At 36.2% G+C, this 18939-nt stretch overlaps 1 protein-coding gene across 6 annotated transcripts in view; it reads left to right on the plus strand.

Moving 5' to 3' along the window:
* The window catches only part of Zfx (zinc finger protein X-linked), a 61542-nt gene extending 46568 nt beyond the window's left edge, over positions 1–14974 (plus strand). For 3 of the 6 annotated variants that reach the window (XM_077106746.1, XM_077106745.1, XM_077106747.1), the window contains 5 exons: positions 8171–8320; positions 8751–8894; positions 9271–9426; positions 9961–10101; positions 10926–14974. In XM_077106746.1, coding sequence (XP_076962861.1) covers positions 8171–8320; positions 8751–8894; positions 9271–9426; positions 9961–10101; positions 10926–12109 — 1775 coding nt within the window. In that variant the 3' untranslated portion in view covers positions 12110–14974. Of the gene's footprint in view, positions 1–8170; positions 8321–8519; positions 8539–8750; positions 8895–9270; positions 9427–9960; positions 10102–10925 lie in introns of those variants that run through there. The other 3 variants (XM_077106748.1, XM_077106749.1, XM_077106750.1) reach the window with 3 other exon arrangements.
* Positions 14975–18939: the final 3965 nt, after the last annotated feature.

An 18939-nucleotide genomic window follows, 5' to 3' on the forward strand; every position in this document is an offset into this window, starting at 1 on the left:
TGGGTTCCCTTCTGTGTTAGAGATTAAGGTGACTAGATCTTTGATTTAGGAAGACTGACTGGGGGCAGTGTCCAGGGGCATTTGGTGGGAAACCTAGGGAACTGGAGATCAACTAAAAGGCAATTCATTTGTTCTTGGAGAAAGTAAATAAACTTTTTACAACCTGATCTTGAGAGATGAGGCAATTTTGAGTAACTGGAGAGACAACCAAGAACTTTCATGGAAAGACTGAGAATGGTAAAGCTGTCTTTTTGTGATGTTAATTTAGACAAAATGCAATTCCAGTGCAAATCAAATATGTATTCTCCCCCCCTCGCTCTACATATACTATAACATTGTGTGTATGTATGTGTATAATCTTGGCAAAATTATAATGAAATTAATCTAGAAGCTTAGAGAGTTGACAATAACAAAATATTTCTTACTTCATAAGGTTGTTAAGAGTAAATGGTACACTTCTTTAAGGCCTTAGCATCACGCTAGGCCTGGGGTATGCAGTCAGTAAATGTTTGTCATCATACATCACAACTGCCATCATTTTTTATTATATAAATTCTCTATGATATGCTGTTTTTCTTGTAGGAACCATCTCAGTTCTGCCAATTATTTTTTTTAAAATTAGATCAACATTCCTTTAATAATTTATTTGAAGTATATCTCCCTGTCCTCCATGCCCTCCCCCATTAATTTTTCTTTACGAGAAACTACTGGGTTTGCTGAAATCTTAATGAACTATATTTTTATGTGGTACTGAGGATCGAACCCGGGCCCCACGCATGCCAGGCAAGCACGCTACTGCTTGAGCCACATCCTCAGCCCTATATTTTTAGATACCACAGTATCTATTAGCATTGCAAAGAATCATCCTAATTTTCAGTCTTCAGGGGGTTTTATTGAAGCTTCCTTGAAGCAATATAATAGGAATCTATATCTTGTTATTACTAATAACATTATTGTTAAGTCAAAGTTTTACTTCAGTTTTTAAGTTTAAAATGCTGGATGTAAGGCTGATGCCAGTTTAACTTTTTAAAAGAATAGAGATGAGAAATGAACATACATTTTTTTTAAAATCAGAAGTAAAAAATGAACATTTGAGTTCTAAAGACAGGCATGTCCTCCTCCTTTGCCTCACCCCTCAGTAGCTCACTGACTTTGGGCAAGTACATACTGTCGTAGAGTCTTTATTTCTTTATCCGGAAAAGTTGAGAATCAAATGAAATAAAAAACTATATAGAAGTGCTAAGGAAATTGCAAAATGCCATGTAAATGGTAGTTATTATTAGAAGTAGTCTTAATTTCCAGAAATTATGCTCTTCTATTTTGGAGAGGCCTTATTCTAAAGCTGTAGCCCTTCATTACTACATTAGAAGAAGGTACTTATGCAGAAATCATATGTATGATGACTCACTTTTATCGAAGCCTTCTTTGTCTGTTTTTTAGAAATTCATTTTTAATGGTAGCTTTAAAATCACAGTGAAAATCTGAGTACTTAACAGGACCATCAAAGTGTTTTTTTTAAATCACTTTTAATATTTCATATTCAGAATAATTTCATAGGTTGAAATTAGTGGGGCAAGTTCTCAAGGTGAAAATCTGAAGGTGAATTCTACTTTTAGAAAAATAATACAATAGTTTCACTATCAGGTAAGTTGGTATATTTGAAATGTGTTTTCCTATACATTTATGAGAGCAAACAAAAAGATCTTTTACTCCAAATTATAGGTAAATGCACGACATTTTGTAAGTTTTAAAATGATTATAGAGTTTCCAGTCATCAAAGGTTTTATGCCATTACTGACAAACTAACCCCGTATGCAAAAATGGCAAGCCTGGTCTTGTTCTTTATAAACACAAGGATGTTTGATTTCCTAGTACCTGTTAGAATCAGTTTGATAAACCTTGCCAAGGTTTAGGCCAGATTCATCAATGTCAGACTGTTCACAAATGAATTATCTGAAGATGTTACTGATTTATTTTGAACTTTTCTACCTAGTTTGGTGAGCTTCCTTTTTAATGCTATGTTCAGTTTGAAATTCCAGAATAACCTTGGCTTAATTATAATTAGCTGGGTATGTCATAAAAATGTTTAGCTTTGAAAAATTGTAAGTAGACACTGGGTCAGAAATAAGAAAATAATGCCCACTCCCCCTGCACCCCAGACATTTTTATAAAGCAAATCATAATACTTTAAGTTATATTCAGAGTTCAGAGAATCTTTGTTTTTATTTATTTATTTTTTGTTTTGTTTTGTTTTTAACTGCAAATAGTTTAACCAGGTAGTCTCCTTGAACCTTTTCATTCAGGTTCAGTGGATCAGGTGTCCTGAATCAGCTCATTTTCTCTAGCTCCTCAGCCTCTTAACCCAGGCTGCCGCTCTCTTACCATTTATCTAAGTCCTTGGCTCCCATTGCCTATCTGTGATTGAAGCCACCAGCCATGGGCTTCTCCAACTTGGCACATTACAGCCTTCCCCCCTTTTCTGAATACAGTGGAACTATATTCTCATCCACATATATGTCCTCAGGTTTCAGAAGAATAGGGTGGTTCTCCTATTTAAGAAATATGTGTTCATTTTTGCTGTTTCATATATCCCTTTTCCTTTGAGATCTGGATTCAGAAATTTCTCCGTGTTCTCTGGCTTCAGCACTTTCTATTCTGTTTTCTTTCCCAGATTGAACAGGCTTGAATATTTTTTTCTAAGTTGAATGGAAGAGTTCTTTACCCTGCCATGTATTCTAGTTGTTGCCCATTGCTTTCCTTTTATAAACAAGGCTTGAAGAAATTGATACCTTCATTTACTCTCACTCGTTTTTTTTTTTTTCTTGGCACTGGAGTTTGAACTCGGGGGTGCTTTACCACTGAGTTATGCCCCCAACCCTTCTTATATTTTTAGTTTGAAACAGAGTCTTGGTAAGTTGCTGAATGGCTCACTAAATTGCTGAGGCTAGCCTCAAACTCGTGATCCTCCTGCCTCAGCCTCCTGAGTCATTAGAATTATAGGCGTGCACCACTGTGCCAGGTTTTCCCTTGACTCTCTTCAACCTACTGCAGTGACCCCACTGTGGCCTTCACTGCACTGCTTTCACCGAGAACATCAGTGACATTGGGTTACCACAGCCAGAGCAGGCGTTCCTCCTGGGCTTGTGTGCCTACTGTATTACTGCCCTGAGCTTTGTTAGGATTCCTGTCACTTTTACTCCCTGGTTTTCTTTATTTGCTTCTATTATTCTGTCCTGTTTTTCCTTCACAGATTCTTTTGGGAGCCCTTCCTGTCCCCTTGTAAACTATGGCATTCCCCAGAACTCTGTCCTTAGCTCCCTACTCCTCCACACTCTGGATTCTCACTGTATGATCACAAGACTTAGTTAACATAGCTGATGGCTCCCAATTTGTGTGCCAGTATTTAGCTTTCAGACTCAAATATTTAGGAGCTGACTTTACATTTCAGTCATTCATGGAACTATTGATTCATCAATTTTCTGAGTATCTGCTATCACCACACTCTTAAAAGACCAAGTCATGAAAATATAGGTTTTGCAGTATCAGTTGGGAAAGGTGGTAGGGGATGATACAAATAGTGATAACGCAGGGAATCATGTACTCTGAGAGAAGCAAGCAAGGGGTGTTTGTAGCACAAGAGTAGAGACAAGCACTGACTCTGAGGGCTTTTGGGGATATTATCCTTGGGATAGTAATTAACCATTTAGGAAGAGAACTCCCTTTCCTTTTTTTCTTACATTTCTTACCCAGTCATTTACTCTCCTAAATAAAAAACCCCAGTTATACTCCTTGGCTCCTGTGTCACGTTAAGTTTTCAGGAACGCACCAAGTCCTGCTCGTTTTAGTCCCAAGATAGGCATGAAGTCCAGTCCTCTTCCCGATTTATACTACCTCTGTCCTGATTCAAGTCTGCATCATCTCTTACCTGTTGCCTATATTATTGTAGTAGACTCACCAGTGGTCTCCCTGCTTCACATCTTGATCCCTTTGCATTCACCTTTTCAAGGCCAACAGAATGGTATAGCAAAAATGGGCATCAGACCTTGTCATTCATACTTAAAAGTTTCCCATTGTCATAGCAGATATTTCCAAACCTCTGATCAGAATCCTAAGGGTAGGGAGTACCTCTAAATCTGTCTATATATGTCAGGCCCCATCCCTGCACATTCTAATTTTGTAGAACTGTGGGATGGGAGCCTACATTTTTAAGTTCCCCCAAAGATTTTGATGCCTGATTAAATTGAGAAGTCCAGCCTACCAGGATCAGATGTGAGCTTCTCTGCCAGGTATATGCGATCCTCCATGACCTGGCATAGGTTTAAAAGTCTCCTATGTTTCCCACCATGCTTTGTGACCTGCTTTATTCTCCATCCTAGCAGTGCTGAAGGTTGTGTTCCATTAACATCATGCCACTTCTTGTCACTCTACCTTTGTGTCTCTGCCTTTACCTGAAATAAGTGTTTCTTAGTCTGAGTGATATATCCTTTTTTTGTTTCCATGGCAGCCATCAATGTACAGTGCAACATTTGCCAATCTTATGACTAATCCTCTTTCGTGTTCTGGATCAGTTTGTTATTAAAGATTTCATGACAGTTCAACTTCAGTATCATCTTGTAATATGTGTAAACACAAATGTATGTAAACAAGGTTTTGCTTTTTCTCTGTGACCTTAATTTTTTCCCTTCCCCTAGTGCTAGGGATGGAACCCAGGGCCATGTGCAATGTTGGGCATGTGTTCTACCACTGAGTTACATCCCCAGCCAAGTAACTTTCATTTTTAACTTACTTTGAATTATGTAAGGAAAAGTATGATTTATCAAGTGCATTTTAAAGTGACGTGTTTGGTTTTAAATCAAATATATATTAAAATGTGGTTTGCTATTTAATGATGTTACAGTGTCAAAAATAGACCAAAACAACTGTTTTCAGCCCAAAGATTCTTGGCATTTTGCATTTGAAGCAAGCTGATTAAATTTTATAATTTTTTGTTTGTGGATGACAAATAAGAAAGGTTTGAGGATGTTGTTTGCCTGCAGCTCTCTGCAGTAATTTATTTGGGTTATAGATGATCTTGATTCTCAGTAAGTCAGAAGCCAAGTTGATAAATTGCCAGTACATTTTTGCTTTTTAATGTTGCCTTTGGAAATATTGCATTCATCTTGATTTTCTTTTTTTGTTCTAGGGATTGAACTCAGGGGCACAAGACCACTGAGCCACATCCCCAGCCCTATTTTGTATTTTATTTAGAGACAGGGTCTCACTGAGTTGTTTAGAGCCTCGCTAAGTTGCTGAGGCTGGCTTTGAACTCATGATCCTCCTATCTCAGCTTCCTGAGCTGCTGGAATTTCAGGTGTGCACCACTGCACCTGGCTCATCTTGATTTTCTATATAAAAATTCATAAATATAATTTTAGGACCTGATAATATGATAGGACTTTACAAAATAATCATTTCAAAGATGTCAAAATCTGGGTTCTGTCTTGGTTCAATGGGTATAAATTACAAAAGAGATGACTATGGATTTAAAATGTTATTCACCTAGCCTTGGTTGCAGTACTGGCTCTGCCTGCCTGAGTCATGGGCACATTTTTCTGATTTCCACTAAAAGAAAGCATCTTTCAGTTTTTAAAAAATTTGTTCTAATTAGTTATACATGAGAGTCCATTTTGACACATCATGCATAAATGGAGTATAACTTCTCATTCGTCTGGTGTACATGATATAGAGTTACATAGGTATGATTACATTAATATGCACCTAGGGCAATAATGTCCAATTCATTCTACTATTATTCCTATCCCCCTCTGCCCCCTCCCCTCCCTTCACTCCCCTCTGTTTAGTCCAAAATACCATTATTCCCCCCCACACCCCTTATTGTGAATTATCATCTGCATATCAGAAAAAAACATTCGGCCTTTGGTTCTTTGGGATTGGCTTATTTTGCTTATCATAATATTCTCTAATTCCATCCATTTACCAGCAAATGCCATAATTTTATTCTTCTTTAAGGCTGAGTAATATTCCATTGTGTATATATATCACAGTTAAAAGAAAGCATCTTTAGATGGTTATACTATTTATTAATTTTTCAAAAATCCATGGTTTCTGCCAGTTTCCATCTCATTCTCCAAACCCCAGAAGTTGACAGATTCTTAGGACTCAGGTGGCTTGAGACTTGAATTCTGTGTGACTCCAAAAAATTTAACTCAACTTCTCTACACTTTAGTTTGTTGTATTGTAAAATGTATTAAATGTATTGTATTAAATAGTACTTATCCTTAATCACTTAATAAGTGGTGGCTGTATTACTCTATTTTAAAATAATTATCTAATTGTTTCTTTTCCCACTAGACTTGTAAACCTCTGGAGTACATCACTTTTTTTAATATTTGTATCTCCAATACCTACCAGAAAATCTAATAGACCATTGTGATTCACTGTTTGCTGAATTGAATAAAACATAAATGTCCAACCAAAAGGAAACAGATCTGTCTAGCAGTAGAAAACCAAAAAGGGGGGAAAAAAAAAGGAAAAGGGGAAATGGAAAGACTTGTTGAGGGTATTAAAGGCAAGCTAAACGAACCTTTTCTGGACCTTGGTCCTGCTCTCTTCTGTTTGGTCTCTAGCTGGGCCTAGAGCAGAGAGAACATTCCTTTAGTGTTTCTTTAATAGTATCAGCATTGTTAGATTCAATTTTTGCGAAAAATTGCCCTAGGTGCTAAGTTTTATTAATGTTAGCCATACTTTCTCTCGTGCTAGAGATGCTCAGAAGTGATGTGTAGTGTAAGGTTACATTAGATGGGGGTTATATTTGGGGTAGTTTTCAAATCCAGAGTCTAGTTTATGTTTTTGTTTTTGCACTGCGAATGGAACCCATGGGCACTCTATCACTGAGCTACATCCTCCGAAGTCTTTTTTTAAAGACATTGTTTGTCCTGTGTTTTATTTCCAAGTCTTATGCATAATAGCACACTTATTTCCTTTGCTATTTTTATGAAGTCTTAAAAAATGTAATGTTGGTTATATATCCTGACTCTTTGCTACTAAGAAATTATATGTACCTCGTTTTTTTTTTTTTCTTTTCAACATAACACAGCCATTAGGGAGGACAGTGGGTATATGAGAATATATTTGAATTCTCCTATTGCTGCATTTGCCATCAAGAACCTAGACTCATTACTGTAATAAATTTGTGTGTATGATGTGTATATAAAACTATGTACAGTTTTTAAGTTTAAGCAGAATTTCCATTGGCCATCTCATTACAGTGCGCCTGTCTGCCAATTTTCATATTTGATTATTTTTTTAAGTGTCTTATTCTGATGGAAATAGATCAAATGATATTCAAGAATAGTAACTATGAAGTAGTGCTTATAAAATATTTATGTAAAGACTTCCTTTCTTTTTATTTTACTACTAGGACGTTCTTTCAAGGTCTTCATTTTAAGTATTAAAAGAATATCTTTACCTGGGTGTGGTGATATGCCTATAATTCCGGTGACTTGGGAGGCTAAGGTGGGAGGATCTCAGGTTCAAGGGCAGCCTTGGCAATTTAACCATACCTTGCATCAAAATGAAAAGGGCCAGAGATGTAGTTCATGGATAGTGCCTCAGAGTTCAGTTCACTGTATGTATGTATGCACAAATAAATAAATAAGGTAGGAATGCCTTTACCTATGGCTTAGCAAAGGCTAACTATATTCTTTTATTACATATAGTTTTCTAGAATACCAGGAGTTTTCTCTGTGTGTAATAGGTTTTGCTTTAATATCTGATCCCATTTTAAAATATCTTTATAAAGAAATGTATTTAGTGAACTTAACTATTTGACTAGGTAAAAGCATCAACATTTTATGTGAATCAAGTTAGAGTTATATTTGTGAAAGAACTCTTTTTTGTACTGGATATAGAACTTAGGGGCACTTTATCATAAAGCTGCATTCCCAGCCTTTTTATTTTTTAATTTGAAGCAGAGCCTTGCTAAACTGCTGAGGGCCTTGCTGAACTCCTGAGGCTGGCCGAAAACTTATGATCTTTCTGCCTCTGCCTCCTGAGTTGCTGGGATTATAGGGATATACCACCTTGCCCAGCTGTGAAAAGGACTTTTGAAAACAGTAATGTTTTATTTAAGTATCTCTTATAAATTGTGGTGTATTTCCTGCCTATTTAGTGGATGATGCTGGCAAAATAGAACATGACGGTTCATCTGGAATGACTATGGATGCAGAGTCAGAAATTGATCCTTGTAAAGTGGATGGCACTTGTCCTGAAGTCATCAAGGTGTACATTTTTAAAGCTGACCCTGGAGAGGATGACTTAGGTAAGAGGAAACCTTAGCACATTATTCATCCTGACCAAATAATTCAACATGATTACTTTTGGATTAAAGTGACAGCATTTGAAATATTTTCTGAAGATAACTTTATTTTTTGTGTGTAGTACTGGGAATTGAACCCAGGGGTGCTCTACCACTGAGCTGCATACATTCTCAGCTCTTTTTATTTTTTATTTTGTGACAGGGTCTTGTTGAGTTGCCTAGGCTGGCCTTGAGCTTGAGATCCTTCTGCCTCACCCTAAGGAGGATCTGGGATTACAGGCATGTGCCACCATGCCCAGCTGGAGATAACTTTTAAGCAAGAATTCTAAAGTAGTGACAGCATATAAAAAGTAATTTTTCAAAAGTATGTTAAAAGAGAGAAGAAATGGAAATGAATTTTCAAATAAATTCTTGGAGTTGTCTTTTCCAATAGGTGGAACCGTAGACATTGTGGAGAGTGAGCCTGAGAATGATCATGGAGTTGAACTGCTTGATCAGAACAGCAGTATTCGTGTTCCCAGGGAAAAGATGGTTTATATGACTGTCAATGACTCTCAGCAAGAAGATGAAGATTTAAGTAAGTAGGTGGCCTTTTTGTGGGAGAAAATTTTACGTTTTTATAGCTCAAGCTCTCCCTCTCTCTGTTAAGGAAGGCCAGTATTTGAAGGGAACAAGTAGCATCATTTTATTTCTTATTATACTGCCATATTCCGAGAGAAGCATCAGTGACTCTTTATGTTTAGAATGTTGCTTTAAAACCAAATTATGGTAAAAGCCAAGAAATGAATGATTGATTCAACAAGTGTTTATTGAGTGCTTACTATATGAAAGCTATGTTGTTTGATATATAATACTTGGATCTTCTTTCCATTTATTACTGAATTCAGCTACAGGTATCTTTTCTGTGATCTCTGTAAACCTGGTCAGAAAATTTTTTATAATTTTCTATTTAGATGTTGCTGAAATTGCTGATGAAGTTTATATGGAAGTGATCGTAGGAGAGGAGGATGCGGCAGCGGCAGCTGCTGCTGCTGCTGCTGTGCATGAACAGCAAATGGATGACAATGAAATCAAAACCTTCATGCCAATTGCATGGGCAGCAGCTTACGGTAAGTCACACAGCAGCCCTGAGGATTGGCCGAGTTGGTTCTTGAACTGCAAATTCGTGGTAGGAAAACAGTTTCTGTGGTCTTAGGTTTCTGAAATCTGAAATACCAGTTCCCTATCAGGATTATTTGACTTAAGAGTAGAGGAAGATTATAAAGTCTATTTTTTGTCTTTATTTTTAACAGGAATTTCCTTAATGTGTATATTATGTAGAAGGAAGTACTGCAAGAAGTATATAGGCTTTCACGCTGATACTTTTATCTTGATCATATCTGGCCCATGACTATAATTTTGTGAGAAAATAAGGGAGTTCGTGGGGAAACTGCTGACATGTGTTTTTAGCTTTGGAATTTAGCTAGGGATTTCCTAAGTCTCACTATAGTAAATGTGCTCATAAAACCCATTACCTAGAATGAGGCATTTCTGTCATTCATGAGTATCATGGCTTACGTTTCATTGTCGTAATTAATAAAGAATTCCTAATTCTTTATAATTTATAATACTGTATAATTTTGTTTTCTAATGCGCATTGTTAGGTAATAATTCTGATGGAATTGAAAACCGGAATGGCACTGCAAGTGCCCTCTTGCACATAGATGAGTCTGCTGGCCTCGGCAGACTGGCTAAGCAAAAACCAAAGAAAAGGAGAAGACCTGATTCCAGGCAGTACCAAACAGGTGAGGGCGCACGAGTTCCATGGCGCAGCGAGCTCTGAGCTCTCAGAGGAAACTCTAGAATGTATCCACAGGGGTGTCGTGATGGCATTTTAGCTGCTAGACTACATGTATTTTTCGTGTATTGAATTTGAAAATATAATTTTCAGAATTCAGTGATATTCATGAATGATTTTGTTGGATAAAAAGAAACGGGATTGATCAAACATGGATGAAAAAACTTAAAACTTGGATGATTTTTATGTGGAAATGAAAAGGAATTCCTCAAATATGTTGCAAGCATTAACTTTTTAAAAAAAATTAATATATTTAAAGAATCTAATTATATCAGCATAAAGCAGGCATAATTTACAGAGCAGCAGGCTAAGTACTTCAAAGCATATGACATTCCTGTCTATTCTTGTATAATGATTTGCATATTAAAAATTTTATGGTTATATTTAAGCTTTACTGTAAATTAGCATAAATTATGTTTTTTAATAACCAAAGCAGGAATTTTGATTATAAAACTTTACTTTTATGAATAATTTTTCCCAGATTTCTGAATTGATATGGTTTTAATCACTGGTTGATAGAGGTTACATATTTATTCATTAATTTTGTTAAACTGGAGGGAGTGAGTTGGTACAGTTCTGCAGAGTGAAGTTTCCAGACCAGATTCTCATTATATCTCTTACGTTGAAAAATTATAAAAGGGATGTTGGTAGCAGATAGTGTAACAAGAGTGAGCCCATGGCCAATAGTGTTCAGAGCACATACTAAATATTTGAAGAAACCAAAACAGAACTTGGTTTGGTTCCTTATGATCTTTTCTTTTCCTTTCTTAGCAATAATTATTGGCCCTGATGGACATCCCTTGACTGTCTACCCTTGCATGATTTGTGGGAAGAAGTTTAAGTCACGAGGTTTCTTGAAAAGGCACATGAAAAACCATCCTGAACATCTTGCCAAGAAGAAGTACCGCTGTACTGACTGTGATTACACTACCAACAAGAAGATAAGTTTACACAATCACTTGGAGAGCCACAAGCTGACCAGCAAGGCAGAGAAGGCCATCGAGTGCGATGAGTGTGGCAAGCATTTCTCTCATGCTGGGGCTTTGTTTACTCACAAAATGGTGCATAAGGAAAAAGGAGCCAACAAAATGCACAAGTGTAAATTCTGTGAATATGAGACAGCTGAACAAGGATTATTGAATCGCCACCTTTTGGCAGTCCACAGCAAGAACTTTCCTCATATTTGTGTAGAGTGTGGTAAAGGTTTTCGGCACCCATCAGAGCTCAAAAAGCACATGCGAATCCATACTGGCGAGAAGCCATACCAATGCCAGTACTGCGAATATAGATCTGCAGACTCTTCTAACTTGAAAACACATGTAAAAACTAAGCATAGTAAAGAGATGCCGTTCAAGTGTGACATTTGTCTTCTGACTTTCTCAGATACCAAAGAGGTGCAGCAACATGCTCTTATCCACCAAGAAAGCAAAACACACCAGTGTTTGCATTGTGACCACAAGAGTTCGAACTCAAGTGATTTGAAGCGACACATAATTTCAGTTCACACGAAGGACTACCCCCATAAGTGTGACATGTGTGATAAAGGCTTTCACAGGCCTTCGGAACTCAAGAAACATGTGGCTGCCCACAAGGGTAAAAAAATGCACCAGTGTAGACATTGTGACTTTAAGATTGCAGATCCGTTTGTGCTAAGTCGCCATATTCTTTCGGTTCACACAAAGGACCTTCCATTTAGGTGTAAGAGGTGTAGAAAGGGATTTAGGCAACAGAATGAGCTTAAAAAGCATATGAAGACACACAGTGGCCGAAAAGTGTATCAGTGTGAGTACTGTGAGTATAGCACTACAGATGCCTCAGGCTTTAAACGGCACGTTATTTCCATTCATACGAAAGACTATCCTCACCGCTGTGAGTACTGCAAGAAAGGTTTCCGAAGACCTTCAGAAAAGAACCAGCACATAATGCGACATCACAAAGAAGTTGGCCTGCCCTAACGATACATCTACAGACGTTTGTAGAGATACTGGCCTTGAAGCAGGAAATTCATTTTAAAGCCAATCAGAATTGTTCACTTATAATACTGTATATTGATTTATGCTGTGTACAAATAGAGTTATTGCTTCTAGTTGACTTTTTTTTTTAACATTTTGTTCAATAGCGTGTTCTGAATTCTATTCAGTTTGTTTAATAAATGGGGAAAAGTAGCAACAAGTTAGTTGCTTTTAATAAAGTAATCCCTGGTTCTATACTGAATTTTTCTATCTTAGAAGTTTTATATTTATTTAAATAATTACCTTGCCTACCTTGATGGTACTCTTCTAAGATCTTTTAACTTAAGGTAACTTTAGATTGGTAACTCTGAAAGTATTCATGTTGACTCATTTTCTTTTTCCCCATAAATTTCTCACAATAAAATTGTCAGAGACATTGAATATTAATGGGAGATTTTACAGTCAAGTCTAATGATCACAACATGGAAGTGTTTACTTGTCTTGTTTAATATTTTCAGACCATATGACAAGGAAAGTTTCCTTTTGAGCTTTTGCGTCCCTGGCATAGCTGAGTTAAGAATAGTGGCTGGGTTTGTGTTTATTTTTCATTTTGTTTAGAAGACAAAATATACTTCTTTTTGGCTTTCTTTGGACTATTTACATCTTTTGTTAGCATAGCAAACTTTTAGAAAACTTTATTGAAAAATTTTGCTTGTTCTTGTTGTATTTTGATTATTCTGTCTGTGCTGCTTTGTCTTGGAATGGTTGTGTGCTACAAATGAAATTTACTGAGGACTGCATTTTGGAATCTCCTAGAGGTAACTTGCGGCTCATAGGATCTTTTGCAACTTTATATATGTAAATGTACCCTGAATTATATATATACATATATATAACATGTATCTGTGTGTATTGCTTATTTTACATATTTATACACACAACCCCAAGTAGTATTTGTTTAAAATCTATAATGAAAAGTATTAATTAAATTTACAATAACATGAAAGATCCAGGGATGCATGAGAGAGCATTTTGTAAGTCATGCTCTTCAGAGAGACTACTCAGGTGAAGAATTAGAAGGAAAATAAGGACACTAGTATTTTTAAAGAGTAAAGGTATTTTCTTTTAAATATCTTTGGTAATTGAAAAATAATTGAAAAAATAGAGGTTAAGATGTTTTTAGATAGAATGTTTTCATACAATTTCAGCTCCATGCCTTTATATTTTTCTGAAAAGCTAATGAATATCCAGACGTGACTCCCTCAGTTCTCTCTGAGAAGCTGGAGAGAGAGCTCTGTCTCACCAAGTGAGGCGGGGGACAGAGAAGAAGTGATGGCTCCATGGACCAGAGAACGGGTGCTAATTATGACTTACACTTGGCAAGTTCAGCCTGCTTTGTTAGTTCTTAGACAGTTAAAGTTAGCAAACTTTTAAAAAACTTAACACTCAAGTTGGCTTAGGTTAGAAGATAGAGGTGTGTTCCAAGTACATAAGGAAAGTTTGAGGCCTTATTTGGAACTTCACCAAGTCTTTCAGTTTTGTTTTTCTTTGAGAGTTGGCAGTTTTTAACATGTAGGTCTGAATCAGAGTCATAACGTTTATAAAATGAATTTGGTTAATTAGAATTTAGTTATGTTAAGATGACTCTTGGAGAACAGAAAACAGTTTGGGGGGGGCTAGAATTGGCTGTTGGCACATGGATCTGGCACATCATGGGAGATTTAGAAATTTTCTTCCCATTTGATAGCTGCCTTGTTGCCTCATTATGGTGCTCCATCCCCTTTGTGCCGTTAGGTTTTTACCTTTCATCTTTCTCTTTGCCATCCATATTTGTATTCAAGAGTTATATTTTTAGGGTTGGGAATCTAAATATTTGGTGTTTGGCAAACCCCTGAAGTGTGAGATTGATTTAGGCTAGTTCTAAATCAAGTGCTTTAGGCTCATGTGAACTCCAGCCTAAATGCCAGTCAAAGCCAAGGCATAGGTTCCCCTAGCCGGCTCCATAGGGAATGCCTATGCCCCTTTGGCCCCCACAGTATGTTTGTTTTTTTTTTTTTTTTTTAAGTAACTTACAATTCTGTCATTCATTGCCCTACTATTCTTGAAAGCTCTGTCTGTTTTTTTGTGAGAACCTTTAAAATCTCCCTTAATTTTTATTTTCCCCAGAAATAATGTAAAACACTTAAAATAGAAATTTATTAATTTTAAAACATCCTGTAAAATTATTACAGAAAATATAAATGATTGGGTCATTTAACTATATTTTTTTAAATAAACTGAAAGATAAAGAACACAACACTTTACACACTTTATATTTCTCTTTACATAATCTGGATTCATACACATTTCTTTTCTTTTTAAAGCACAATATTGAAGCCTTTAAAAGGTATTTAAGGGTTTGGTCAAGTGAATATAAAATGTATTTGTCTGTATAAAGAGAAAATGAAATTGTAGTCACTGTTATGTACTGACATTAGTTACAACCTAGTTTTAATTCTTAAAACAATTTGATTAGCAAAGCTAAAAAAAAATGGATGTTTCAGTTAAATGTTTTAAAGAGGTACAGATTTTTACAAGGACATAATATAAGTTATTGTTCTGTAGAAATATCCTATTAAATATTGTATGTCCCTCCCTCTGTATACTTTGTAAAAAAAGTAAAATACATAAAAAGGAAATCATATAGGGATGTGTGACATTATTGTAATTGTGTACTTGAGAATAACGTGCAAAAATAAAAATCAGAATATTTTCCTGTTAATGAATGTTTAGTCTATTTGATACCAGTACTAAGTTAATGCTTTTTCTTAAGGAAAAAAAAAATGTACAGTTTTTGTAAACCTAATAAACATCAAAAGTAGTGGATTATTTTCATCCCCCCATTTCTTAATTCCCTTTTATGCAGCAATGGAATGCAAAATGCTTGATTACTTTGAATTTTGTGACTCGGATGCAAATACTGATAATATTTCAGTCCTGTGAATTTGCAAGTAATATTTCAGAGAAGTTAAGAGGTGATTGGTGAGTCCTTTGATGAGCATGTCCTTGAAATTTATTTTTTCTTTTATCTTTATAAAGGATTTGTTTTATTAGCATCTCCAGTTCCCCTGAGATAAATTACCCATGCATAAAGTGGGTTTTGAGAGCACTTAAAGTTCATTTCAGTATCAATCCACTGCACATTTAATCAGTGGGGACTGTTAACCACTCCACTACAGAAGCCCTGCCCTTGAGTTACCCCTCTGTGCCCAGTTTGGAAGGCTCTAGTAGATGCTGACACAGTATGGGATGGTGATTGTCATAGGAAAAATCAAAAGTTAGGTAAAAGTTCTCAGAATCAAAAAAGATTTGTGTCACCTTTGATTTTAAAGATGAGATTCTGCAGTTCTTCAACTGTAGGAGCAAAGTGTTGACCTAATAGATGAAACAGTAAACCACCAACACCAAAACTTGAGGTAAATGATGAAGAGAATGTGGTAACCATCACTGTCCAGAGCCATAAATCCAATAAAACCAGACCATGCTGTCAAAAACTTTGTTTTAATAGAGTGCCTGACAAATGGCATCTAACCCAACTGTGATCCTGACTAGTCGGGTAATATGCTGCTCTATTCTCTGAGAATCTCAGTATTAGCAATTTCCTTTATTTCCCACAAATTCTAGGATTTATGTAGGGAGAAGCATAACCAATCAAAACCCTAAAAGGGGTTATCTTTCAGAGCAATGGCTTCTAAAGTATGACTCAGCAGCATTGGCAGAATGGTTCACATGGGACCTTGTTAAAGATGCAAATTCTCAGCCCCACCCCAGACCCCTTGGATTGGGAAACTGGGTGTGGGCCCAGTGATCTGTGTTATAACATGTTCCCTATGTGATTCTGTTGCATACTCAAGTTTGGAAAACACTATTTTAGAGCACTTGAGGAACTTAAAGGATCGCTGGCATAACATTTTCAAAGGTGGTAGATGAGAAAATCACAAAAACAAAGCAACCAGAAATGAATGGTGAAGGTGAAATAGGACCCAGAGTTTCCTACTTTCAGTTTACCATTAAGGTGTGAGGCTGCCAGTAAGTATATTCTTTAGTGTGCATGTAAATAGACAACATTTCCTAAATATTCTAAGCCCTTCCCCCAAAGTTTGCATTCTTCAAAGATAAATTCAGAGGAAAATTTGGCAAGTAAGAGAAAAAGGTTTTTAAAAGTTGTGTGTGTATGTGTGCGTGTGTATTTAATTGGCCCAGGGTTACTTAAGTAATTCATATCCAAAATTCATTTTGCTGCATTCTGCAGCTTTTTAGATAAGGTCAAAATTAAGTTTGCCCTATGAATTTTACTTGTTTTATCTTTTGTTTCGTGTATATATTGTTTGCCTTTTTCACAAAATAATTCTTGATTTGTTATATATTGTTCTGTTATTTTTGACATATTTGCTATCGTTGTAAATAAATTACTATTTTGTTTTAAGTTACCCTAGTGGAGTGTTGGCTATAGACAGGACACACACACACTCACCACATCCATGTGGAAATGAGGAGACTCAGATCACACAGTTAATAAATCCTTGTTACAAAGTAGAAGTGGTGCAAGCCCTTCAGTAGTTAGCACTTTTTGCACCAAGGTAACCATTGTGGTTGCATATCAGGCATGGTATCTGTCCCTACTTGAGTTTTTAAATTATTTCCTGACCTCCAAGATGGAAATATTTTGTCCATCAAATTTGAGGTCAAAATCAAGAATTGTTTTCCTTTATGTGGTTTCTCCCCATTCCATTGCCTCCCATGTTACTTGTCTTGCTGACATTGATGAACACAGCTACATAAAGCCACTAGGATGCTTTGCTTCTGAAAACCTACTTAGGAATTTTAGATAACATTTAGCTGTGAATTACGGAAATACCTAAGCACATTAGCCAATATTATACAATAGTTAACTAGACCTGTATTATTTTGCTTTCCAAGAGATTGATTTTTGAATGTCCATGCTTGTAATTGACTTTAAATGCAGAACCCATTTCCTTTTGCTTGAGATTCTTTGAAATAAGGGGAAATATTGCAAAGTTATCTGTTGAGGTTTTGGAAGTTTAAATATCTGTCCTCCCCTCTGGGTTCCAACTATATTGAAAATAGACACAAGAAACCACCAGTTGAATGTGTGACTTTTGCTAGTAAAGCTGAATTGGGAGCCCCAGAGTGTCTACCTCCAATTTATTTCTCCTCAGTGTAGGCCTTGACTGATAGCAGTGATTCTACCATCCACTCCTCCATGAGCTTAAAAGAGACTGGTTTGGTCTCTTAACAGAGAAATGGAGCATCCTTCACAACTATCCCAGGAGGTGACACAGGAAGAGGTAGAAAAAGAGTTCGTTCCCTTATGCCATACTAATAAAGGTTAGTTCAATTCTAGGTTGCCCTCTATCATTAGAACAGTAGCAAAATTTGAGGTTCTCCCCTGCTTTAGCTTTTTTTAATTGTGTCCATCTACCCCCTTTTGATTTTACCACTCTCTCTTGAAGTGGTAGTTGTAACAGATTTTTCAAAGGTTTAGTTGCTATTTCCCCCAAGGCAGCACACTTTGGTTGGTCTTCAGGAAAAAAAAAAAATTTTTTTTTTGAAGGGGCAAATATACAGCTATACAAAGATGAAGGCTTGCAAGTTATTTTTATTGCATGCTTTTGTTACAAAAGTTGGGGGGGGGGGGAAGAGATCTTTCACAATGCCTCCTTCTTTATTCAAGAAATTGTTCTTTTTCAATCTTAGTCCATACACTTAAGTCTTTTATCCGATTTGTAACCTCAGCATTGATTCCATTCTGTGTTTGACGATTTTCTTTGAAACACATATTCTTTTGGGGAGAATATGGAAAATTCAGAAGGATACAAAGAAGAAAGTAAAATACTTTCCCCCTTAATCCCATTACCTGGAACATTACTATCCTTTAAAAAATGTCTTAACTGAGTTTTAAATTTTTACTTATTTATTTTTGGTACTGGGGATTGAACCTAGGTGTGCTTTTGCCACTGAGCTACACCTTAGCCCTTTTTATTATTTTGAGAACAGGGTCTTGTTAAATTGCTAAAGCTGGCCTCAAACTTGTGATCTTCCTGCCTCAGCATCCTGAGTTGCTGGAATTATAGGCATGCACCACTACACCCAGTGAGTTTTAATTTTATTAGATTTTTTAATTGCTGAATATGTGTTATTAGAACAAATGTTATACAGTACAAAATAGGTATAAAGAAAAACAATTATTTCACCCCCATACTTCCTCCAAGCTTATTTTCTTGAGGTAATCATAGTTAATAGACTTGTATCTTCCCTTCATGCTCATACAAACCTGTACAAAGAGATACCCCAAGAAAGGTTGAATGATTTTAACCTTTTGGTTAAAGCATTTGGGTCTGATGCCTCTTTGTAAAGATGAGATTATTCATCTTTACAAGTCACTTAATATGTTCATTCCTCTGGGTTAGTAGGCCAAACTCATTCTCTTCAGTAAGGGAATATAGATTCAATATAGATTGAACCTACCATAATTCAGCCAACCAGTACTCCTTTGGTGTACATTTAGGTAGTTTTCAGTTTTCTTCCACTACAAGAAGGCAGGGAGTGACTATCCTTGTACATAAAATTCTTGCATATTTGTGCTTTGATTTCTATAGAATGGATTCTGTCAGGATGTGATTACCAAATGAAAGGTCAAGTACTATTTTAAAAATGTTATTAGATGTTACCAAATTATTTTCTGCTAAATGTTAACTCCAGGAATGCAGAGATTTGTGTCTGTTTTTTTTGTTGCTGTTCACCTAGAATAGATATGTGCTGAAGATAAATTT

This window comes from Callospermophilus lateralis, chromosome X, assembly GCF_048772815.1.
Source record: "Callospermophilus lateralis isolate mCalLat2 chromosome X, mCalLat2.hap1, whole genome shotgun sequence".
In the NCBI taxonomy this organism is placed as follows: domain Eukaryota; kingdom Metazoa; phylum Chordata; class Mammalia; order Rodentia; family Sciuridae; genus Callospermophilus; species Callospermophilus lateralis.